General features: G+C 42.6%; 1 protein-coding gene across 1 annotated transcript in view; it reads right to left on the bottom strand.

Moving 5' to 3' along the window:
* Window positions 1-1,938: 1,938 nt before the first annotated feature.
* Window positions 1,939-20,498, bottom strand: part of ADGRE3 (adhesion G protein-coupled receptor E3) — a 62,778-nt gene continuing 44,218 nt past the window's right edge. Inside the window, exons 9-16 of the mRNA XM_037041772.1 lie at window positions 17,594-17,761; window positions 14,322-14,519; window positions 13,804-14,039; window positions 13,250-13,316; window positions 12,985-13,076; window positions 9,126-9,294; window positions 4,700-4,795; window positions 1,939-2,144 (exon numbers count right to left, since the gene is read on the bottom strand). Coding sequence (XP_036897667.1) covers window positions 2,136-2,144; window positions 4,700-4,795; window positions 9,126-9,294; window positions 12,985-13,076; window positions 13,250-13,316; window positions 13,804-14,039; window positions 14,322-14,519; window positions 17,594-17,761 — 1,035 coding nt within the window. The 3' untranslated portion in view covers window positions 1,939-2,135. The remainder of the gene's footprint in view (window positions 2,145-4,699; window positions 4,796-9,125; window positions 9,295-12,984; window positions 13,077-13,249; window positions 13,317-13,803; window positions 14,040-14,321; window positions 14,520-17,593; window positions 17,762-20,498) is intronic.

The raw sequence follows: 20,498 nt of genomic DNA, 5'->3' as shown, positions 1-20,498 counted from the left end.
CTAGGATGCACTGTGCCTGATCTTCACCTTTGTGTGCTCTTCAGCTTATCTTGGGATGGCCCACCTGGTGTGCGTGGGAGATTGTTCTACCCCAGATTCCTCTTTGGGGATTCCCATCTGTTATGGGTCCCAGCAGACTTTTGGTTCAAAGAAGGAGATATATTAGGGTGTGGAGTGAAGGGGAATTGAAACTTGTACAGGTGACCATTTTCCTAGACTCTTCCATTTCTCTTTCTTTAGCACAGGGACAGAAAACTATAGCGTGGAGGGGGGCGGTGTGTGGAAATGTCAAATCCTGTCTGCAGCCCTTTTTGTATGACCAGCGAGTTTTTGTATTTGAAGGGATATACACATATATCCCTTTACACATACACTCCATCTATCTATCTATGTATCTATCTATGTATTTGTGTACCTATCATCTCTGTCACTATATATGACCCAAAAGTTTAAAGTATTTATTATCTAGCCCTTTACAGAGAGAGTGCTGAGCCAGCTTTAGCATACTTAAATGCCACTGAAGAAGAACCAGGAAAGAGGATGTGGGAGACTCAGGGGAGAGGGGAGATAATCAGAGAAGGAAGTCCTGTCAAAGAGACAAGAGGGGATGAGCTCCAAAACACAGAGAGAGAGAGCGAGCTTTAAATAGGACCCTGTTTTTTGTTGTGGAAGAATGAAGGGGGAGACAATTGGCATCATTGAGGGAAGGAAGCAAGGATGGGTATGGATGTGGGCATATTTGTAAGAGATGTCAGAAAATTGAGGGGCCTTTCATTGGTTGGTGTTTATTATCTCCATGAAGTACGAAGCAAAGTCTTGTACCTTATGTAAAGGGGAAGGTCATTTGAGTTGAGGAAGGAAGTGAAAACAGAAACTCCCCATGATGAAAAGTTTCGGGTAGCACAGAGGGTCTTGTTTAGATCAGAAAGCACACATTTGTAATGGCTCCAAGCTGAGTGATTCTGGGATGCCACTGCTTTGACAGAAGAGTAAAGGAGAAACATGGTTGGTTCATAAAGCAGGCTGCTTTGGGCTGCAAGTGACAGGTCACCTGACCCAAAGTGGCTTAAGAAGAGGAGTTTGTCTTACATAGGATAAAGCCCAAGGGTTGGTTTGGCAACTCAACAATATCATAAAACTCAGATTATTCCCATCTCTCCACTCTTTCATCTTTTCTCCAAGCACCACATTATTATAATAGCCCAAATCAGAAAGTCAGGGTCAGGTTCTACTTAAATTTTTTTTTTTTATTAAGGAGAAAGAGTATTTTCCAGTAGATGTTTGCTATATCTCATTGGTTACAACTGGTACAAATGCCTGTCTTGAACGAGTCTTTAGCAAATAAGAATAAGATCATTATAGTTAGTTAGGACCAGTGTTTCTCAACACTACTGATGTTTGGAGATGAATAATTCTTTGCTACCTGTGTGTGGTCTGTGTTATGTATTGTAGGGTATCTAGCAGCATTCTTGGTCTCTGCTACTTAGGTGCCAGTTGCAGTCCACCTTGCTCCAGTCGTGACAATAAAAAATGTCCGTGGGAGGGTAATCCTTTCCCCTCTCCCACCTCCAGCTGAATATCACTGTTAATAAGGATCATATAATAGTGATGACAGCCACTGAATAGACAATGCATACTGCCCGTCATCACTGCTGGGTTGGGGTTTTCCCAGGTGGGTGTAGAGTCAGAATGAGAAAGCAAAGGTATTGAAAGTATGGGAGAGAAGCATTTGACCTGGGTGGAGGTTGATCATCCTCGATAAGAAAGGTGATAAGTCAGATGGTTTGAGGGAGTGGATGAGTTTAAAGAACAAGTTTAGGATGAGTGAGAGAAAGAGTTTGAGAAGAGGCCTTCAAAGCAATCTCCTCATTTACAAAAAGTATTTGCAGTGGTCATGATTTGGGTAACCAGGGATGATCATTGATTGAACAAGAGAAATCCAATTCAAAATACATGTATTGAGAGCCATTATGCATAATAAACCCTTCAGGAAGTACAGGTTAAACATTTGTTCTCCAGGAATAATGAGTATAATGATTTCTTTTGTTTTTAGCTTCATTCTTCACAATGCCAACCAGATCCATAGATATGACTTTCCACGTGAAGTTGAATGCTGTAGCTTTAATATTTTCTCTTCATATGTTCTGGAAAGACATTTCAGCCACAAAAGATGTTTAGATTAAAGTTGGATGTACAGATAACACAAAACAAACAACAAAACAGAGAGAAAGAGTAGGAGTGGGTTAAAGCCAGAGAGCTCATCCGGTAGGCAAGTATGGCTAGTGTTTTAGATCACTTAGTGTTTTAGAATCCTAGGAGAGGCATGCCCTTAGTTTATAGTGGGAAGACTTCTAAAAAATTGAAGATGATGAATTATTTTTTTGAAAAAAATTTTGGACATAACATCCCCTTCAAGAACTTCAGGTCCCTTACCCTGGCTGGTGTAGCTCAGTGGATTGAGTGCAGGCCTGCAAACCACAGGATCGAGGTTTGATTCCCAGTCAGGGCACATGCCTAGGTTGCAGACCAGTTCCCAGCAGGGGACTCATGAGAGGCAACCATACATTGATATTTCTCTCCTTCTCTCCTTCCCTTCCCCTCTAAAGATAAATAAAAAAAAAAAAAGAACTTCAGGTCCCTTGATCTTGGTTTTTGTCTGTGAAGAAAGGTTAGACTCTAAGCTTCACTAAGGTAGGGACTGTGTTGGTCTTGTTACCTTTTGTATGTTCATTACCTACCATAGTACCTGACAAATTGTAGAACTCAACAAATACTCTCTTTGCTCCCTACAAGTTACAGCTTGTTTAGAAGCCCCAAACTTCACTGGAGAACAAATATCTCCTATAGCAGCCTATGAGGTTAGGAGTTCCTGGCTAGTTATGTGAGTCATCGTATGCAGAAGTCCACAGCTATACCTTCCTTCAGAGTATTGGTGGTTTGTTTACAGGACTCCCTGTCCAGTCAAGTACGACTTTTCCCACTAGTGGTATTGCCTGGTTATACAACTGACTTTCCAGTGCTAGCAAGTTTCTAGGGAACAGAGATAGAAAGTTAAGCCAAGGACAAGTTAGTTCATAGAAAGGGTTTTGTTAGCTTTTACTCATACCCTGTGTCTAGAAAAATAAAAGGTCAAGAGGTTCCTTTAATTAAAGCAAACATGTTTCTTAAAGGGAGCTAAGGTCTTTATATATATTAAAAATGTAAAAATAAATATATATAAAATATATCATATAGTCTTTTTTAAGGATATGCTCATTGGATTACAACAATGTTAAGTAATAATAATAATAATAATGATAATAATAATAGCAACAACAACAACAACAAATCACTAGCTGGAGTGCTAGAAACTTTGGGAATCACTTTGGATTATCTGGCAAACTTTTCAAAAGTCATGGGCAATGGTTAGCACCTTCCACAAGTTTATTTTATTTTATTATTTTTTAAATATTTATTTATTTATCTTTAGAGGGGAAGGAGAGGGAGAGAAACATCAATGTATGGTTGCCTTTCGTGCATCCCCTGCTGGGAGTTGGCCTGCAGGGAACCAGCCTGCAACCCAGGCATGTGCCCTGACTGGGAATCGAACCGCGATCCTCTGATTCACAGGCCCGCGCTCAGTCCACTGAGCTACACCAGCCAGGGCCACAAGTTTATTTTTATTAAGAATGATTAAGCCTAATAGTTATAAAATTCTTTTCTGGTCACCTGATATACCTAGGACTTTTTTTCCTGGTCACACTTTCTTCTTGGTCCTTTGGGAAAAATTTTCAATGAATTTTACTTTCCTGCCTCAAATAAGGGACAGATGTTTCCTCAGTGACCTCAACATTTCTACTGTTGGAGAAAATCACATATTATCTCAACAAATGAAGAAGATGACATATCAAATATTTCTAAATTTTGTTTAGTTTAAAAATAACTTATTCTATGTTTTTTTTTGTCTAGCAGATGCAACAGGTATACACATGGGAGGCATAAAGCCAACTGAGACTGAGAGAATTTTTATATATTATGAGCTTTGAGTCTATCTTGCTTGTCTAGTGACTTCTTACAAGTACATCCTCATATTTCTTGACAAGAGGAAACAAGGGACAGCCATGGAGAGGAGTCTCAGATAGTGCTAGAAGCTTATTCTTTGGTGCACTGAGCCTGAGTTAGTGCACTGGAAGAACAGACAAATACCAACAACCAGGTTTCAGGGAGGTTCCCTTTCTAAAAGGACCATTTCTTCTCCTAGGAAGGTCCTGTCATTCTGTACATCCCTGCTCTATAGTTATGTTGAACAGCTGGGCTGGAGCTCCTCCCCTGGAGTCCTTTCCATGGTATCTATCGGCTCAACTGGGCTCATGCCCACCCCTCTGTGGGATAGTGGAATTTCAGATGATGACCACTGTGTGTCTAAGATTGTGTCTCCTCCTAGAGAAGTCTACTTTAGATGGTAGTGGTGCTGAGGGTATGTTTTACCCATACATCTTTGAATGACAAGAACAGATATCAAAGTCAGCTTAAGCACAGTGAATGAGCAGGGTCACCAGGAACAATGCAGTGAGAATGAGGAATGCTAACCAGGTCATAAAGAAAAAAAAAAAAAACACTTCCCCAAACCTTCTATGAAGGGAAGTTTGTGGTAAGACAAGGAGAGGAAGTTTGGGGTGACAAGGGATGAAACATTAGAACAAATCACAAGTCCTCTTACCTCACTGGGTTTAGAGTAAGTGCCGAGCTTGCTGGAAAGTGTAAAAGTTTCAGACTCAGATTTAGGTTTCATGACATTTCCAAACCATTTTCGAACCTGGAACATTACAGGAAACACCAGGGTGGTTTTTGTTAATATTGGAGAAGAGAAAAGGCAGAGTTGGGAAGAGTAAAATGACATTATGAAAGAAAAAACTTTTCCTGCAAAATGTAGTTTATACATACAATAAAATGTTACCCAGCCTTTAAAAGGAATGAAATACTGACACATGCTACAACGTGGATGAACCTTGAAGATATAATGCTGAGTGAAATAAGGCCATCACAAAGGACAAATACAGTATGATGCCACATATGTGAAACCCTTATAATAGTCTAACTAATTGAGACAGGAAATAGAGTGGTGGTCGCCAGAGGCTTGGTAGGGAAGAATGGGATGTTACTGTTTAGCGGGTATAGAGTTTCAGTTTGAGATGATCAAAAAGTTCTCGAGCAGGACAGCGGTGGTGGCTGCACACAGTGTGAAGGTGCTGAACGCTGCCGACCTGTACACTGAAACGTGGAGAAGTGGTCAATTTTATGTTATGTACATTTTACCATCATAGTATTTTGCATATCACAGAATACATCTTTGTTGTAGAAAACTTATAAAATATGCTTATGCAGAGAAAGAAAATAGAAGTCACACATAATTCCTCAATCTAGTGAAAGACAACTGATGTTTTGGTGGTATCCTTCCATGTGACTTGGTTTGGGGTCCCTCAGAAGCAGACTCCGAGACAGGGTTCAAATACAAAGCATTCATTGGAGGGGTGATCTCGTGAAACACTAGTGGATCTGTGGGGAAGTGAGATAGGGAAGGGAATGCAGCAAGTAAAAAGTACCTAATCCTTTCCACTGAGTTTTCACTTGCAAAACTGGGGCTCAGTCCCATTGAGGAGCTCTGAGAAACAGCATAGGAAACACCTCAGAGTTATCTCACCTTGAGGTCAAGAGATTTGGGACATTTATCCACCAGCTCTCAACAGTCATTAGTTGATGGCTGCTGCCATTACTGTCTGGAACTACCACCTTGTCCCAGCTTGTGCATGGGCCAGGCATGTCCTGTGGGCAGTAAGAAGCCCACAGGCAAAGAGTCACAGGTGTTTGCAATGAGCAACCCTGGGCACTTAGAGATGAATGCCTAAGGGACACAAGGGGGCCATGAACAGTATCTGCCGCACCAAGGTTTCCAGCCTCGGTGCTAGTGACATCTTGGGTTGGGTCATCCTTTGTGATGGGGGCTGTCCTGTGCACTGAAGGATGTTGAACAACATCCTTGACCTCCACCTACCAGATGCCAGTAGCATCTCCCTCGGCAGTTGTGACAATCAAAAATGTCTTTAGATATTGCCAAATATGCCTCCTGGGGGGATTGCTTGAGAACCATTGTGCTTTGCCATATGCCCTTATCCACCAACAACAGAAACAATATATGTTTATACATATTATATAAACAAAATGCAACCCTTCTGGAACACCATTTTGAAACTTTTTTTTTCCTAATACAGTTTGGATATTCTTCCAGTCCGAAACTATTCTTGTGCCTGAACATAATTTAACATTGGATTGTTTCAAGCCTAATCTGGCTTTTGCTCTCCAGGAAGTGTTGGCTTTGTCAGTTCGATTTCTTCCTCTCCCTCATCTACTGAGGAGATGTTCTTCCTTTCTTAGTTTGGTTCTTTGGGTACCTGAATGCAGAGTGAGGAAGAAAGGGAGGGAGGGAGGGAGGGAGGGAGACAGACAGAAAGAGGAGGAGGAGGAGGAGGAAGTGGAGGAGGAGGAGAGGGAGGAGGGGAAGGAGGAGAATAGTACCAGTAACAGGAAAGAGTGTTTCAGTAAGGATATGTTTTGCTACAGTAACAACGTCAAAATCTTAGTGGTTGAACCCAACTAAGGGATAGATAGACTATGCATCTTCCTCCTGGTATTTGAGAAGAACTTGTGTGAATAAAGACTTTGAGGGATATTGTATTTCTTCTGGTTGCTGAACTATGTTCCTTTGGCCATTGTCCCTCTTGACCTGGACCATGTGGACCCCAGCTTCATTGTGGTTTCAGTCTTTTCAACATATTTCATGATTGCATAGTATCCTGTCCTACAGAGGTAGCATAATTTAACTAAATCTAGGTAGAAGTATGTCAACATAGTTTGAAAGTATGTAGTAGGGTTTCATAATGTCTGGGGTTCAGTTCCAGAGACAATGTGCAGTCCAAATTATCCCTGCATGCCCCTCAGTAAGGTGACATCTTACGAGCTTATCTCAACAAGCCCAAAGCAGCCAGTATTTGCTGAGTGATGGACTCACACCACTGTTTCTTTGGTTCAACTGTAGACAAATGAATTGGCTTGTATTTAGTAGTCATACTGAATATAAAATGTATACCTTGAAAAACTGGAAACTTGCACTATGAGATGCCTTAGGGACTAAAATGAACTGAGGGAAGAGTACACATAATTCTTTTGCATTGTGCCCACTCAGGTGCATACACCTACCAAAAAGAGTTGCCTACAGTTTTCTTTGACCATATATGTAAGCCACAGTGGCTCATAATCGGGAGGGATGAATGGATGGATAGAAGGGTGGAGTGTGAATGGATGATGTAATAAAGTATAGCCCAGTCTTAGTCTAAGTGAGTGGTATACAACAGACCTTTGAATAACATTATTTCATTCAATGTTGTTTTGTTATAATGTCGATGAGATGCTGTAAGAATTTAACTTATGACAAAACTAGTTTCATTCTACATCATTTTGCTTAAAGTTGCAGAACTTATTGACAATATTAAGTGAGGACTTATTATATAGGTATTTGCTGCATAATTCTTTCAACCTTTTTGTGTGTTTGAAAATGTTCATAATAAAACGTTTGTGGGGGAGAGGTGAATGCAGTAAATGCAGTACAACTGTAACTGAACAACAATAAAATAATTTTTAAAATGTTGGAAAATTTAGCTTGTTATGTATGTTATGCTAATTGTGCTTATTAAAACATGTTAGTATGGGGGCTATACTACCACATAGAAATGAGTTTAATAATTTATGTGTTTAAATAGGGTGGTAGATTGCATTATTGATCTTAATTATTAATTCCCCTGAAGTACTATTACACCCTGTCTTAACTGCATGGTGGGCAGTGGGTTCTTCTCTTTTGACTTTGGGATTGGGCATGTGACTTTTTTTGGCTAATGGGATATCAGTGCAGGTGATGCAGGCAGAATGACAAGGCTTAAAATGGCCTTGTCCAGCAAGGTTTGTCTTCTTGTGATTTTGTCATTGTCACGAGAAGAACTTAGGTAGGGAAACTGCTCCCTTTCTTTCAAGCTTCAAAATGAGTCACAAAGAGCAGACCTGAATATACCTGCCTTGTACAGCAAAGCCAAGCTAAGCCCAGCTGAAATCAGCCGGACTCCAACCAACCTGCAGTCTTGAGAATGAGAAAAGAAAATATTTGTGTTTAAGCCACTGAGATTTTTGAGGTTCTTTGTTACACAGAAATAGCGGACTATTACATATAGGAAAGCTGAGGAAAACCATGCTATTTCCTTGATGTAGTAATTATTTAATTTGTGAAAGCCATTAATAAATTGACACATTTTTCCCTGGCCAGGTAGTTCAGTTGGTTAAAATGCGGTACCATTACTCCAAGGTTGTGGGTTTGATCTTTGGTCAGGGCACACACAAGAAGCAATCAATGAGTGCATGAATAAGTTGTAAAGCAAATTAATACTTCTCTCTCTCTCCTTCCCTCTCTCTTTCTAAATTCAATAAATAAAAACAATTAAAAATAAATTGAGCCCTGGCTGGTGTAGCTCAGTGGGTTGAGCATGGGCCTGTGAACCACATGATCGCGGTTTGATTCCCAGTCAGGGCACATGCCTGGGTTTCAGGCCGGTTCCCAGTGAGGGACTCACAAGAGGCAACCATGCATTGATGTTTCTCTCCTTCTCTCCTTCCCTTCCCCTCTAAAGATAAATAAAATCTTAAAAAAAATAAATTGACATGTCTCACAATGGCATCATCTCAAAGTAGGGAAAATACAGGTTGTATTTACAAATTGTTCACAAGTTCACAATTTAGATTCACATGGATCTAAATGTTCATGAAACTACATACCTGCAAAATTTTCTAATTTAAAACAACAAAGACACTAACTTTAGTTGAGTGCTGATAATCCACTAACTTTAGTTGAGAGGGAAGAGGGGAGAGGGATAATGGGGTAAAATAGGGGAAGGGTCATCAAGGAACATATGTATGAAGGACACATGGACAAAGCCAAAGGGGGTAGGATTGAGGGTTGGGCGAGGGGGAATAGTGGAGGGAAAATGGAGACAACTACTTGAACAATAATTTTTTAAAAAGCAATAAAGAAAGGGGTAAAAGTTTACCTGCTGGCTGAGGAGGCAGTAGACCAGGAAAATGAAGACACCCTGAAGACCATTGATGATGGTGAAGAGGTAGGCCATGACCCGGGCAGCTGGGCCCAGCTGCAGGACTCCCAGACACCACGTGCAGCCCAGGATGAAGAGCTGAGCTGTTGCTTTCAGTGTCAGCATCCTGAGGGGAGTGAAAAGCAAAAATGTGTAAAAGCTAAGAATGGATGTGGGCACTCCTGTGGTGTAGTTCTTGCTGGTGAGGACTCTGGAGCTAGACTGCCTTGCTTTAAATGCAAGGCAGCACTAATCCACTGTGTGACATTGGGCAAGTTACTCTGCCTTTCTGTAATGCAGGTCCCTTGTCTTTGTATTACTTCTATTTCATACACTGCTGCAAAGACTAAATGAGACTTTAACATATGCATTTAGGGCAGTATACAGAACAAAATCAGTACCAGGTATATAGAAAACATTCTAAAATCAGGGGCTCTTTATCTTTCTTTTTCATAGATGGAGGGGTCATATTCTGTGTTATTCAAACAGGGAAGCTTTTGAGATAAAAAAAAGTGTGCTATTAATAGTTACAATGGGCCCTGGCTGGTGTAGCTCAGTGGATTGAGCGAGGGCCTGTGAACCACACGATCGTGGTTCGATTTCCAGTTGGGGCACATGCCTGGATTGCAGGCCAGTTTCTGGTTCCCGGCAGGGGACGCAAGAGGGGCAACCATACATTGATGTTTCTCTCTCTACTTCTCTTCCTCTCTAAGATAAGTAAATAAAATCTTTAAAAAAATAGTTACAATGGGTCAACAGGCATTGAACTGGGACTGTCCCAGGCAAACTGAAATGTAAGATCTCTATCTATCTATCTATCTATCTATCTATACACATTTATGCCCAATTTTAAACCATAATGTTATATGTGAGAAAAGCTGGTTGAGGACTAATATGTGTAGTGTGTTGTCTATTGAATGTGTGCATGTCTGTTCTATAGAAATGCACAGAAAAAGCTCTGGGGAAAATATCACACATATTATATCATACTTGTCATAAAGTGTGTTAACTCCAACTTTCTTGGGGAGTGGAAGTAGCAAGAAAAGAGAGAGTTATCTATTTTCGCTTTATATATTTTTTAAAAATGTGAAAAAATTTAACATGCTATTTTGTCATCAAAATGAAAACAGTAAATTACATGTTTTAATTAAAATGGACACCACAAAATAAAAGAATGCTCATAGTCCTCAATTTTTTGAAATAGACAGTATTATACAAAATATAGTTTAATTGAAATCTTTTACAAATGCATTACGCACAACTCTTAGATATACATTTAAGTTTGTTGTAGTTAGCCAAATTGGTTTCTCCCTGTGGGGTGAATGCAGTTTTGTTGGGGCATCCTTCAGAAGTGCAACTCGTAGAGTTTCTATAGAATTTAAGCTTTCAGTGACTGATGAATTAAAAAACTTAGGTTGGTTGTTTTTGATAAAAAAGAGTACTCCTGTGTGTGTCTTTTGTTGTGTGGCAAAAACTGCTGTTTTTTCCCATTCTCCTCCTCTTCCTTTTAGGGTTATATCTCTTCCCATTCTGAGTTTTTCTTTTGTTTTTAACTTTTTAAAAAAACTTTTTCATTGATTATACCATTACAGTTGTTCTATTCCCCGCCTTAATTCCCCTCCCCCCTGCACACCCCCTCCCTCCTTCCCCCCTTGAGTTTATGACCACGTCTCTCAAGTTCTTTAGATTCTATATTTCCCCTACTATTCTTGCCCTCCCCCTATCTTTTTTTTACCTACCGTCTGTACTACTTATTTTCTGTATCTTCTCCCCTCTTCTCCTCCTCCCACTCCCCTGTTGCTAACCCTCCATGCGTTCTTCATTTCTATGGTTCCACTCCTGATCTAGCTGTCCTCTTGGTTTGCTTTTGTTTTAGGTGTGGTTGTTAATAACTGTGAGTTTGCTGTCCTTTCACTGTTCATATTTTTTATCTTCTTTTTCTTATATAAGTCCCTTTAGCATTTCATATAAGGGCTTGGTGATGATGAACTCCTTGAACTTGACCTTATCTGACAAGCACTTTATCTGCCCTTCCATTCTAAATGAAATCTTTGCTGGATAGAGCAATCTTGGCTGTAGATCTTTGGATTTCATGACTCGGAATACTTCTTTCAAGCCCCTTCTTGCCTGTAAGGTCTATTTGGAGAAATCAGCTGACAGTCTGATGGGCACTCCTTTGTAGGTGACTGTCCCCTTATCTCTTGCTGCTTCTAGGATTCTCTCCTTCATTTTAATCTTGGCTAATGTAATTCTGATGTGCCTTGGTGTGTTCCTTCTTGGGTCCAACTTCTTTGGGACTCTCTGAGCTTCCTGGATTTCCTGGAAGTCTATATTTCCTTTTCCAGACTGGGGAAGTTCTTCTTTATTATTTGTTCAAATAAGTTTTCCACTTGTGGCTGTTCCTCTTCCCCTTCTGGTACCCCTATAATTCGAATGTTGGAACGTTTAAAGGTGTCCTGCAGGTTCCTAAGCCCCTCTTCATTTTTTTTTGAATTCTTATTTCTTCATTCTTTTCTGGTTGGATATTTTGTTCTTCCTTCTGGTCCACTCCCTTGATTTGAATCCCAGTTTCCTTTCCATCACTATTGGTTTCCTGTGCATTTCCCTTCATTTCAATTAGTTTAGCCTTCATTTGTTCCTCTAATTTGTGGCTAAAATCAACCAGTTCTGTGAGCATCCTGATCACCAGTGTCTTGAATTGTGTATCTGAGAGGTTCGCTATTTCTTGGTCGCTTAGAGTTATCAGCTCTGGTGCTTTGAGTTCTTTTTGAGCCATATTTTGGATTGTTCATGCCTGTTATGTATGAGGAGCAGAGCCCTAGGTGTTCACCAGGGCAGGGCCACTCAGTCGCTGGGTTGTGATGCTGCATGTGGGGGCGGGGCCAAAGGAAAGCAATGGCGAGCCCCCTCTGCTTCCTCCTGCCTGGGGCTGCACGGTCTGTCCCATGGTGCTCAAATGTGCGACCTTGGTCAGCCCACCGCTGGGTTCACCTGCTGGGGTCTGGGTGGTCCGTCTCACTGCTCACTCCTTTACTGGTTTATCTGTGCATGAATGTGTTACCGCAGCCAGCCCGCCACCCTGAGCCCTCACTGGGTCAGCCAGATGTGTGTGTGGGGGGGGTCTTTCTTGCTTGTTCCTGCTCCACTGCTGGCTCTGCCCCTCTTACCGGTTGAACTGTTCGTTGTTGTTGGACTTCTGTATAGTTTTCTGTTCTTTGGCTGCATCTTTGTTCTCCAAACCTTTGTTGTATTCAAACTTGGTTGTGGGAGAAGGCACAGTGTTTCCACCTACGCCTTCATCTTGGCGGAAGTCCCCCTCATTTTGAGTTTTTTCAAGAACATATGGCCACCTAATTAGAGATTACATTTCCCAGCCTCCCTTGAAGCTAAGTATCACCATGTGACTAAGGTGTAAGCAATAAGATAAGAGCAAAAGTGGACCATACAACCTCCTTCCCATGGATGGGAAATTGACAAAGACAACACCCTAGGGAATGGCAGAGAAACAAAACAGAAAGAACCTGAGTCTCTGGGTGACTTTGTGGAGCAGAGTCTTCCCACTCATCCTGGACCACTCGCTGCTGGACTGTGACATGAGAGTAACATAAACTTCTATTTCACTCCTTTTTAGTGGGGGCCTTTTTGTCTCAGCAGTTTAGCCCACACTCTGGTTAATACAGACATTGGGAGGTGACAGTGGCCTTGCTAGTCCTTGGAACCTGGTTGCAGGGTGTATGTGTGTGTAGATATGTAAGAAGGACAAGGAGGGGTTGAGTAGAGGCAGAGGGCATCAGAAGTGTCATTTGTTCCATCTTACCTTATGTTCTGGATGGTTGACACTTCACTGTTGAGGGAGGAGAGTTTTTTCTTCAAAATGCAAAGGACCAAGAGAAAAAATACTAAATTCACCTGCAGGAATGATGCAGACCAGCAAGAATGCAAATTAAAATAATGTAATGTGTTCATTATAAATTGCACACAACTCCTACTTTCCTGCACATGGGACTGAATTGGTAGCAGGTAGAAAACATACAATAGAGACACTGCATGTCCCTGTACAAACACTGGAGCCACATACTCACACAGATAATGGCACAGACAGGGCCAAGGAAACCCCAGATGAATCCTTGTTTCAGGTGGAGCCAGCAGCTGAGAACAATGGGAAGAGGGACATAAAGAGAGATCAGAGAAAGCACATGAAATGAACATCAAGTGACATCTTTTCCCAACAGAGATCTTTTCCATCATCTTCTGAAAATGCCAGTTGATGGCAATGAAGATTTTGATTGTTCACTACCATGTGTTAATGCTACCTTAAACATTTTACAAGCACAGTCCTGTGGAATTTTCACACCAGCATTGTGAGGATGAGACAATGGAGATTATCATCCTCATTTTGCTAAAGAGGAATCTGAGACTTGAGAACTCCGAATTATGGGAGGGCTAGAGCTGATACCTAACCACAAAACTCCTTCCTTTCAGACTCTTCCAAGCTCTTACTGACATCTTTCCCTGTTCCTTTGGGGGAAAGGTCAGCAGTCTTACACTCAAGGAAAAAGCAGAGTGCGTTTGCTATGGGGATCTCAGTCACCATCATCAATGCTCCCCCCAAACTCAGGGTGAGAGTCCAGCTCACCGATCAGGCGTTCCATAAAGGTGAGGCCTGGATGCTGCAGAAATGGCCACAATGACAGCTGGGACTCCGTAGCCGATTGGGAACATGAGCCACTTCATGAATCTGTTCACGCTGGAGTAGTTGACCACTGTCAGGTTACGTGCAGTGAGGAAGAGGTGCAGGCCCTCCAGCAGCATCCAGGTGAAGGAGGCCAGGTAGAGGTAGTGTAAGGCACCTGCAATGATGGCGCACAGCACCTGGGGGAGAAGCAAGTGTCACCAGGTGGGATACTTACGGTGGAGTGTGACCCTAAGACCTCTCCTTTATATTGGCATTGAGTTCAGTGCACATTACATTAAACCCAGGTCATCAAACATAAAAGTGTTTGGTAATCAATGTCAGCCCTGCCCACCTTGGCACCATCCCTCCAACCTTTCCTAGAACCCAAGAGCATTTTATTAAGGGGTCCAATGCACCATGGCCCCATGAACTCAGCATCCCCCAGGCAGGACAAGGGTCGTTTGGGACAATGTCAGTACCTTAATCTCTGTTCTGTCAATGGCCGCGAGGAAGAGCAGGTGGGCCAGGAAGAGGCAGACGCAGAGCTGCAGGTGGAGGGAGGTGCTGGTGTTCTGGATGGCTTTGCACAGCAGGAAGGTGAGGGCCGCCAGGAGGAGGCACAGCAGAGAGAGGCTCAGCATCACGTAGGTGATCACATCCAGGATGGGATCCTCCTCCTGGGACCCAGGAGAGAGAAGATCTCAGTCACACTGTCCTGCTCTGGGATACGGTTTCTCTCCTTTGGCATAGGGCATCCTAAACACAGGCACAAAGTCTGATGATAGTGTGAGAGGTGTCTGTAAGACTAAGGGGCTTTCCCCCAGCTTTACTTAAGTATACCTAATATACAAAATATTGCACACGTTTTGTGCAATACAGGAGTGCACACATTTTGACAAGTTTAGAAATAGGCACATATCCAGTCTATCATCCCCACCATCAAGGTAATGAACATAACCATCACCTCCAAAAGATTTCTCATGTCCTTTTGCTTGAAAAGAATTATGGTAAGAACACAACATGAGATCCACCTTCTTAGCAAGTTTTTAAGCACACAGCCTCCTATTGTGAACTATAGGCTCCATGTTGCACAGCATGGAATTCAAGTTGAAATGAATGGGAATGCCAGACTCAGTCTTGAACCCAAAGAGACACAAGAAATCCTGTGTAGCAGAGGCTATTAACTTCTCTGCACTCACCTCTATCTGCCCGTTGGCTGCTTTCTGTGTGCACTGGGCTTCTGTGAAGCCCAGTGACTCTGCCTGAGGGTATTCCCCCTGTCATAAGAGTGTGCTTGGATATGCTGGCGCAGGTCACATGTGCCAGGGTGTAACACCCCTGGAAGGTAGTCTCAAACAGTAATAGTTGGGGAACTGGCAGATAAATGCCCCAACTCACTCCACCTCTGATGGAAAGCTCTGAGGTGCCTGTTCTACAATATCTCCCAGAAATACTCAATGGGATCGAGCCTCAGTTGTCCATGGGGATAACTTTCTCTTTGATGAATCTTTTCCTGGCTGTCTTCTCTTCCCTGGCTCACTTCCCTACTGTCCTACTGAGGTTTCCTGGCTTCACCTCCCAGAGAAGCTACTTGCCCTCAAATTCTTACCTCAAGATCTTCTGGTGGGAGGCCCCAAACTAAGATACCCTATCTAATTCAGCTCTTGGGGACCCATTTCATTAAAGACAGGGACCAGGGATCTGATGAGCCATACAGACTTAGCCAGACTCACTAATCGGAAATGATACTCACCATCCCTTATAATTATGTGGGGATTTCCATTTTTAATGTCACTTCATAGAACTTTTTAATCCTTTGCTTTTTCCACCTTAAAATTGTAAAATGTAACACATATACAGAAAAAAGCATAAAAGTCAATCTATCATATGATTAATAATTATTAGGTGAATAGTGATCCCAGGTTAGCCTGTGGACATTATCCTAGATGCTCTTCTTAATTGAAAACCACCTTCTCCCCTGGGAGTAGCCATGGTCCTTTTATGATAAGTTTTACTACCTCTCGATTCAACCCCTGAGAACATAACTTAGCTGTGTCTGTTTTTCAGATTTATAATGATGGAATAATACTCTGCCCCACAGTGGCACTCAGCAACCTGTGATAACAGAGGCCCCACTATCTGGAGCGTGTTATTTCCTCATCACCCTGGAGTGTTCCACATGGAATTTGTCTATGCTTCACCCCAGCAAAGTAGCATTGCTTTTAACAGCACCTGACAAGAAACAACCTAGATACTCACTAACTGTAGAATGAATAAGTAAATTGTAGTAGAGTCATGCAAGGGAATATTACACATATACATCGACAAAAACTAAGGCTACGCCCAACTCAAATGAATTCCATAAATGTAACAATGAATAAAAGAAGTATTTTATGTTTTTAAACCAATTTTAGCTTCCCCACTGCCCTGTGTAATAGGAGAGGTTGGAGATTTCCACCACCTGTTGTTCTTGGGGTACCACTTCCATCCCCGAGAAGAGGAGAAGGAGGTAGGACTTCCTGTGTGCCGTCACCCAGCCCATGTCATTAGTAAGCTCTATGACTCCATCTCTAGGATATGTGTCTGTCTGACTGTCTCCCATGACCTCAACTGCTGCCACCTGAACCCTGACCACCATGGTGTCTCTGTGAGACCACCCTCTTTTTAAAATTCTCACCTGAGGACATGCTTATTGATTTTAGAGAGAGGGGAAGGGAGGGAGAGAGAGGGATAGAAACATCATGTGAGAGAGAAACATGATTTGGGTTGCTTCTTGCATGTGGGCCTGACTGGGGACTGAACCTGCAACCCAGGCATGTGCTCTGGCTGGGAATAGAACCCATGACCTTTTGGTTTACAAGACGATGCTCCAACCAGCTGAGCCATTCCGGCCAGGTCTGTGAGTCCACTCTTGACCACTGTTCATTCTTGACTTGAGAGCCATAGGGATCTTCTAATGACATAAATATGCAACATTTGTGATAGAAACCTTCCACTGCCTTCCCGCTGCAATTTGAATGAAACCTAAATTCCTGACATGGCATTCGAGGTCTGGCACATTTCTCTGGACTCCATCTCTGTGACTGGCCCCCTTCCCACTCCTCTCATTTACTCTGTTCCAGCCACAGTTTTCTTCGGAACACACCAAAATTATTTTCTCTTCACTCTTCAGGGTCTTTATGCATACTTGTGTTTCTTCATCAGATGCTCTTTCTGAGATCCTTCCCTATAGCCACTTTTTTTTCATTGAGGTAAAATCCAAGTAATATAAAATTCACCATTTTACAGTGTACAGTTCAGAGGCATTTAGCGCATTCAGTGTTATCAGTACCTCTGTGTAGCTCCAAAAGGTTTTCATCACCCCTAAGATAAAACCCCATGCCCACTAAGCAGTTACCACCATGCATTCCTCCCCTTGACCCTTTGCAACCACCAGTTTGCTTTCTATCTCTGTAGATTTGCCTCTTCTGCACATTTCACATCAGTGGAATCACCCAATATGTGGCTTTGTGTCTAACTTCTCTCACTCAACGCATGTTTTCTAGGTTTATTCGCATCACGGCACTACTGACTCTTAATATTCAGATTTCAGCTTGCATATTGAACCCTCCTCTGATCATCCTATCGAACATGGAGCCCCTCTGCAGTCACTCCAGTCCCTTGCTCGTTTTCCTGTTCTTTACAGCACCTACCGCCACCTAGTAGGAGTTCAAAAAGGATAAGCCAGAGGAATTGAATGTTTCCATCCTACCTGGCTGGTGAGGGCCACGAGGACAGCGAAACTGGACAAGTGAGTGCAGTTGCACGTAGTGTGACTCTTGTTCACCCCGTCCAGCGTGCAGCCGTCCCTGGACCAGTGGCCACTCTCCTCTGTGCTTTTCCAGAAGACGCACATGACATTTTGGCTCAGGGGCCTCATCTGAAAACAGAAAGGGCTCGTTGTGTTTTTGCTCAGGAAGAGCAGCCCTCAGAGTGTCAGTCTTCACCAGGTGGGGAATGAGAGCCAAGGCTGAGAAGTGACTCTGGTGATTTCTCTTTCAGGTGAAGGGGACAGCCACCAGGACACCTGTCGCCATAGCCCCGCCTCTATTGGGATTTCGCAAAACAAAAACAATGTAATTTCTCTCTGTGGAAGCCAGACTTTTACAAGATGTTATGGATTTTATGACTTTGTCGCCTACCATGAGAGTCAAATAAGAAGACAATGTAAGGCCCACATGGTTTGCTCCCAAATAGTCCCCAAGCCAGATTTCTCTGGTCCTCCCAATTCTACCCACCACCACCAGGAAAACCCCTAAGCAAACCTAAAACCAACCAGAAAACAAATTTCCTTGGTTTCTCCACACCAGTTCTATCCCTGAAAACAACAACATAATAATTGCTCATGCAATGTGAGGGGTGGAACAGGAAAAAAAACAACACTGGGAAACAGAGAATAAAATCAGCCTCCCACCTGTTCTCTTTGACCCAAGGACTCTAGAGCAATAGTTCATGCAGGCAAGGACATGAGTGACATGCTTTCCTGTCTGGGGCCTGGATGTCCTTTGATGAGCCACTGGGCCATTCCCAGATTTCTTGCTCCACTTTCTCTGCGCCATGCCATGCATCAGAAATTCCATACCTAGATTTTATGCATCAGCTAGAGAAAACCTACATTTTCCCACCTTCCTCCTTTAATTCTTAAGTTTATATTTTAAAATTAGATTAATTTTCAGTTTTATTCAGACATAATTGACGTACAACATTGTGCAAATGTGAGGTATAAAATGTAATGATTTATATGTGTGTGTGTATATATACATAATCACACACACACATACACACCATGAAATGATTACCATAATAAGTTTAGTTATTACCCATCACCTCACAGAGCTACAATTTTTATTCTGTGGGAAGAGCTTTTAAAATCTACTCCTCTAGCAACTCGCAGATACACAGTGCAGCCATTGTTAACTAGCGTTGCCACACTGCATGTGTGGCCCCAGAGCATGTTCTCCATGTGGCAGGAAGTTCGCACCCTCTGATCACCCTCATCTGCGTCCCTCACCCCTGAAAACCACCATCTGGTCTCTGTTTCTTGAATTTGGCTTTTTCAGATTCCACATTGAGTGAGATTATACAGTGTTTCTCTTTCTCTGACTACTTAGGTCACTTGGCATAATGCCCTCAAGGTCCAGCCATGTTGTCACAAACAACAAGATTTCATTTGATTCTTATTTTCTTAACAGAACTAGAAGAAAAAGGAGCAAACAAATTTTACTACATATCTGTGTCTGGCTATTGCCCCTCCTGTCTTAAGAGGTTGGACAGAACTTCCAGCCAAGATGGAGGCGTAGGTGGAAACACTGTACCTCCTCGCACAACCAAGTTTAAAGACAACAGAGTTTTAGTAACAAAAATGAAACCTAAACACAGAAGATTGAACTATACGGAAGTCAGATGACAATGAAATGGTCAGCCAGATCGGTAAGAGGGCCGGAGCCAGGGACTGGCAGAGCTGGGTCGGAGTGGGGTCTTGCAGGAAAACTCAGCCAGACCGATGCAGGTGCACAGGCGGCGGTTGGCAGATCCCAGGCGTGGGGTTGTGAGGGGCAGACCCGGTGAGGGTGCAAGGCAGCTGACTGACCTCAGTCACACATTCGCGTGCAGATAAACTAGGTGAAGGAGCGAGCAGTGAGACAGACCACACAGGCCCCAGCGGTGGGAAGCAGCAGAGGGAACTGCCATTGCTCCTCTTTGACCCTGCCCCCACATACAGAGTCACAACCCAGCAACTGAGTTGCCCTGCCCTGGTGAACACCTAAGGCTCTGCCCCTCATACGGAACGGGTACGAACAGACCAAACATTATGGCTCAAGAACAACTCAGTGCCCCAGAGCCAATTACTCTAAGACACCAAGAGATAGCCAACCTATCAGGTGCACAGTTCAAAATACTGGTGATCAGGATGCTTACAGAACTGGTTGGTTTTAGTCACAAATTAGAGGAACAAATGAAGGCTAGACTAATTGAAATGAAGGGAAATGCACAGGAAACCAATAGTGATGGAAAGGAAACTGGGATTCAAATCAAGGGAGTGGACCAGAAGGAAGAACAAAATATCCAACCAGAAAAGAATGAAGAAACAAGAATTCAAAAAAAAATGAGGAGAGGCTTAGGAACCTGCAGGACACCTTTAAACGTTCCAACATTCGAATTATAGGGGTACCAGAAGGGGAAGAGGAACAGCCACAAGTGGAAAACTTATTTGAACAAATAATAAAGAAGAACTTCCCTAGTCTGGAAAAGGAAATATAGACTTCCAGGAAATCCAGGAAGCTCAGAGAGTCCCAAAGAAGTTGGACCCAAGAAGGAACACACCAAGGCACATCAGAATTACATTAGCCAAGATTAAAATGAAGGAGAGAATCCTAGAAGCAGCAAGAGATAAGGGGACAGTCACCTACAAAGGAGCTCCCATCAGACTGTCAGCTGATTTCTCAAAAGAGACCTTACAGGCAAGAAGGGGCTTGAAAGAAGTATTCCAAGTCATGAAATCCAAAGACCTACACCCAAGATTGCTCTATCCAGCAAAGCTTTCATTTAGAATGGAAGGGCAGATAAAGTGCTTCTCAGATAAGGTCAAATTCAAGGAGTTCATCATCACCAAGCCC

This window comes from Sturnira hondurensis, unplaced genomic scaffold, assembly GCF_014824575.4.
Source record: "Sturnira hondurensis isolate 20B ecotype Veracruz unplaced genomic scaffold, ASM1482457v3 Scaffold0003213, whole genome shotgun sequence".
Lineage (NCBI taxonomy): Eukaryota > Metazoa > Chordata > Mammalia > Chiroptera > Phyllostomidae > Sturnira > Sturnira hondurensis.
The sequence above is the reverse complement of the archived record's forward strand: the minus strand, read 5'-3'. Positions and strand labels throughout refer to the sequence as shown.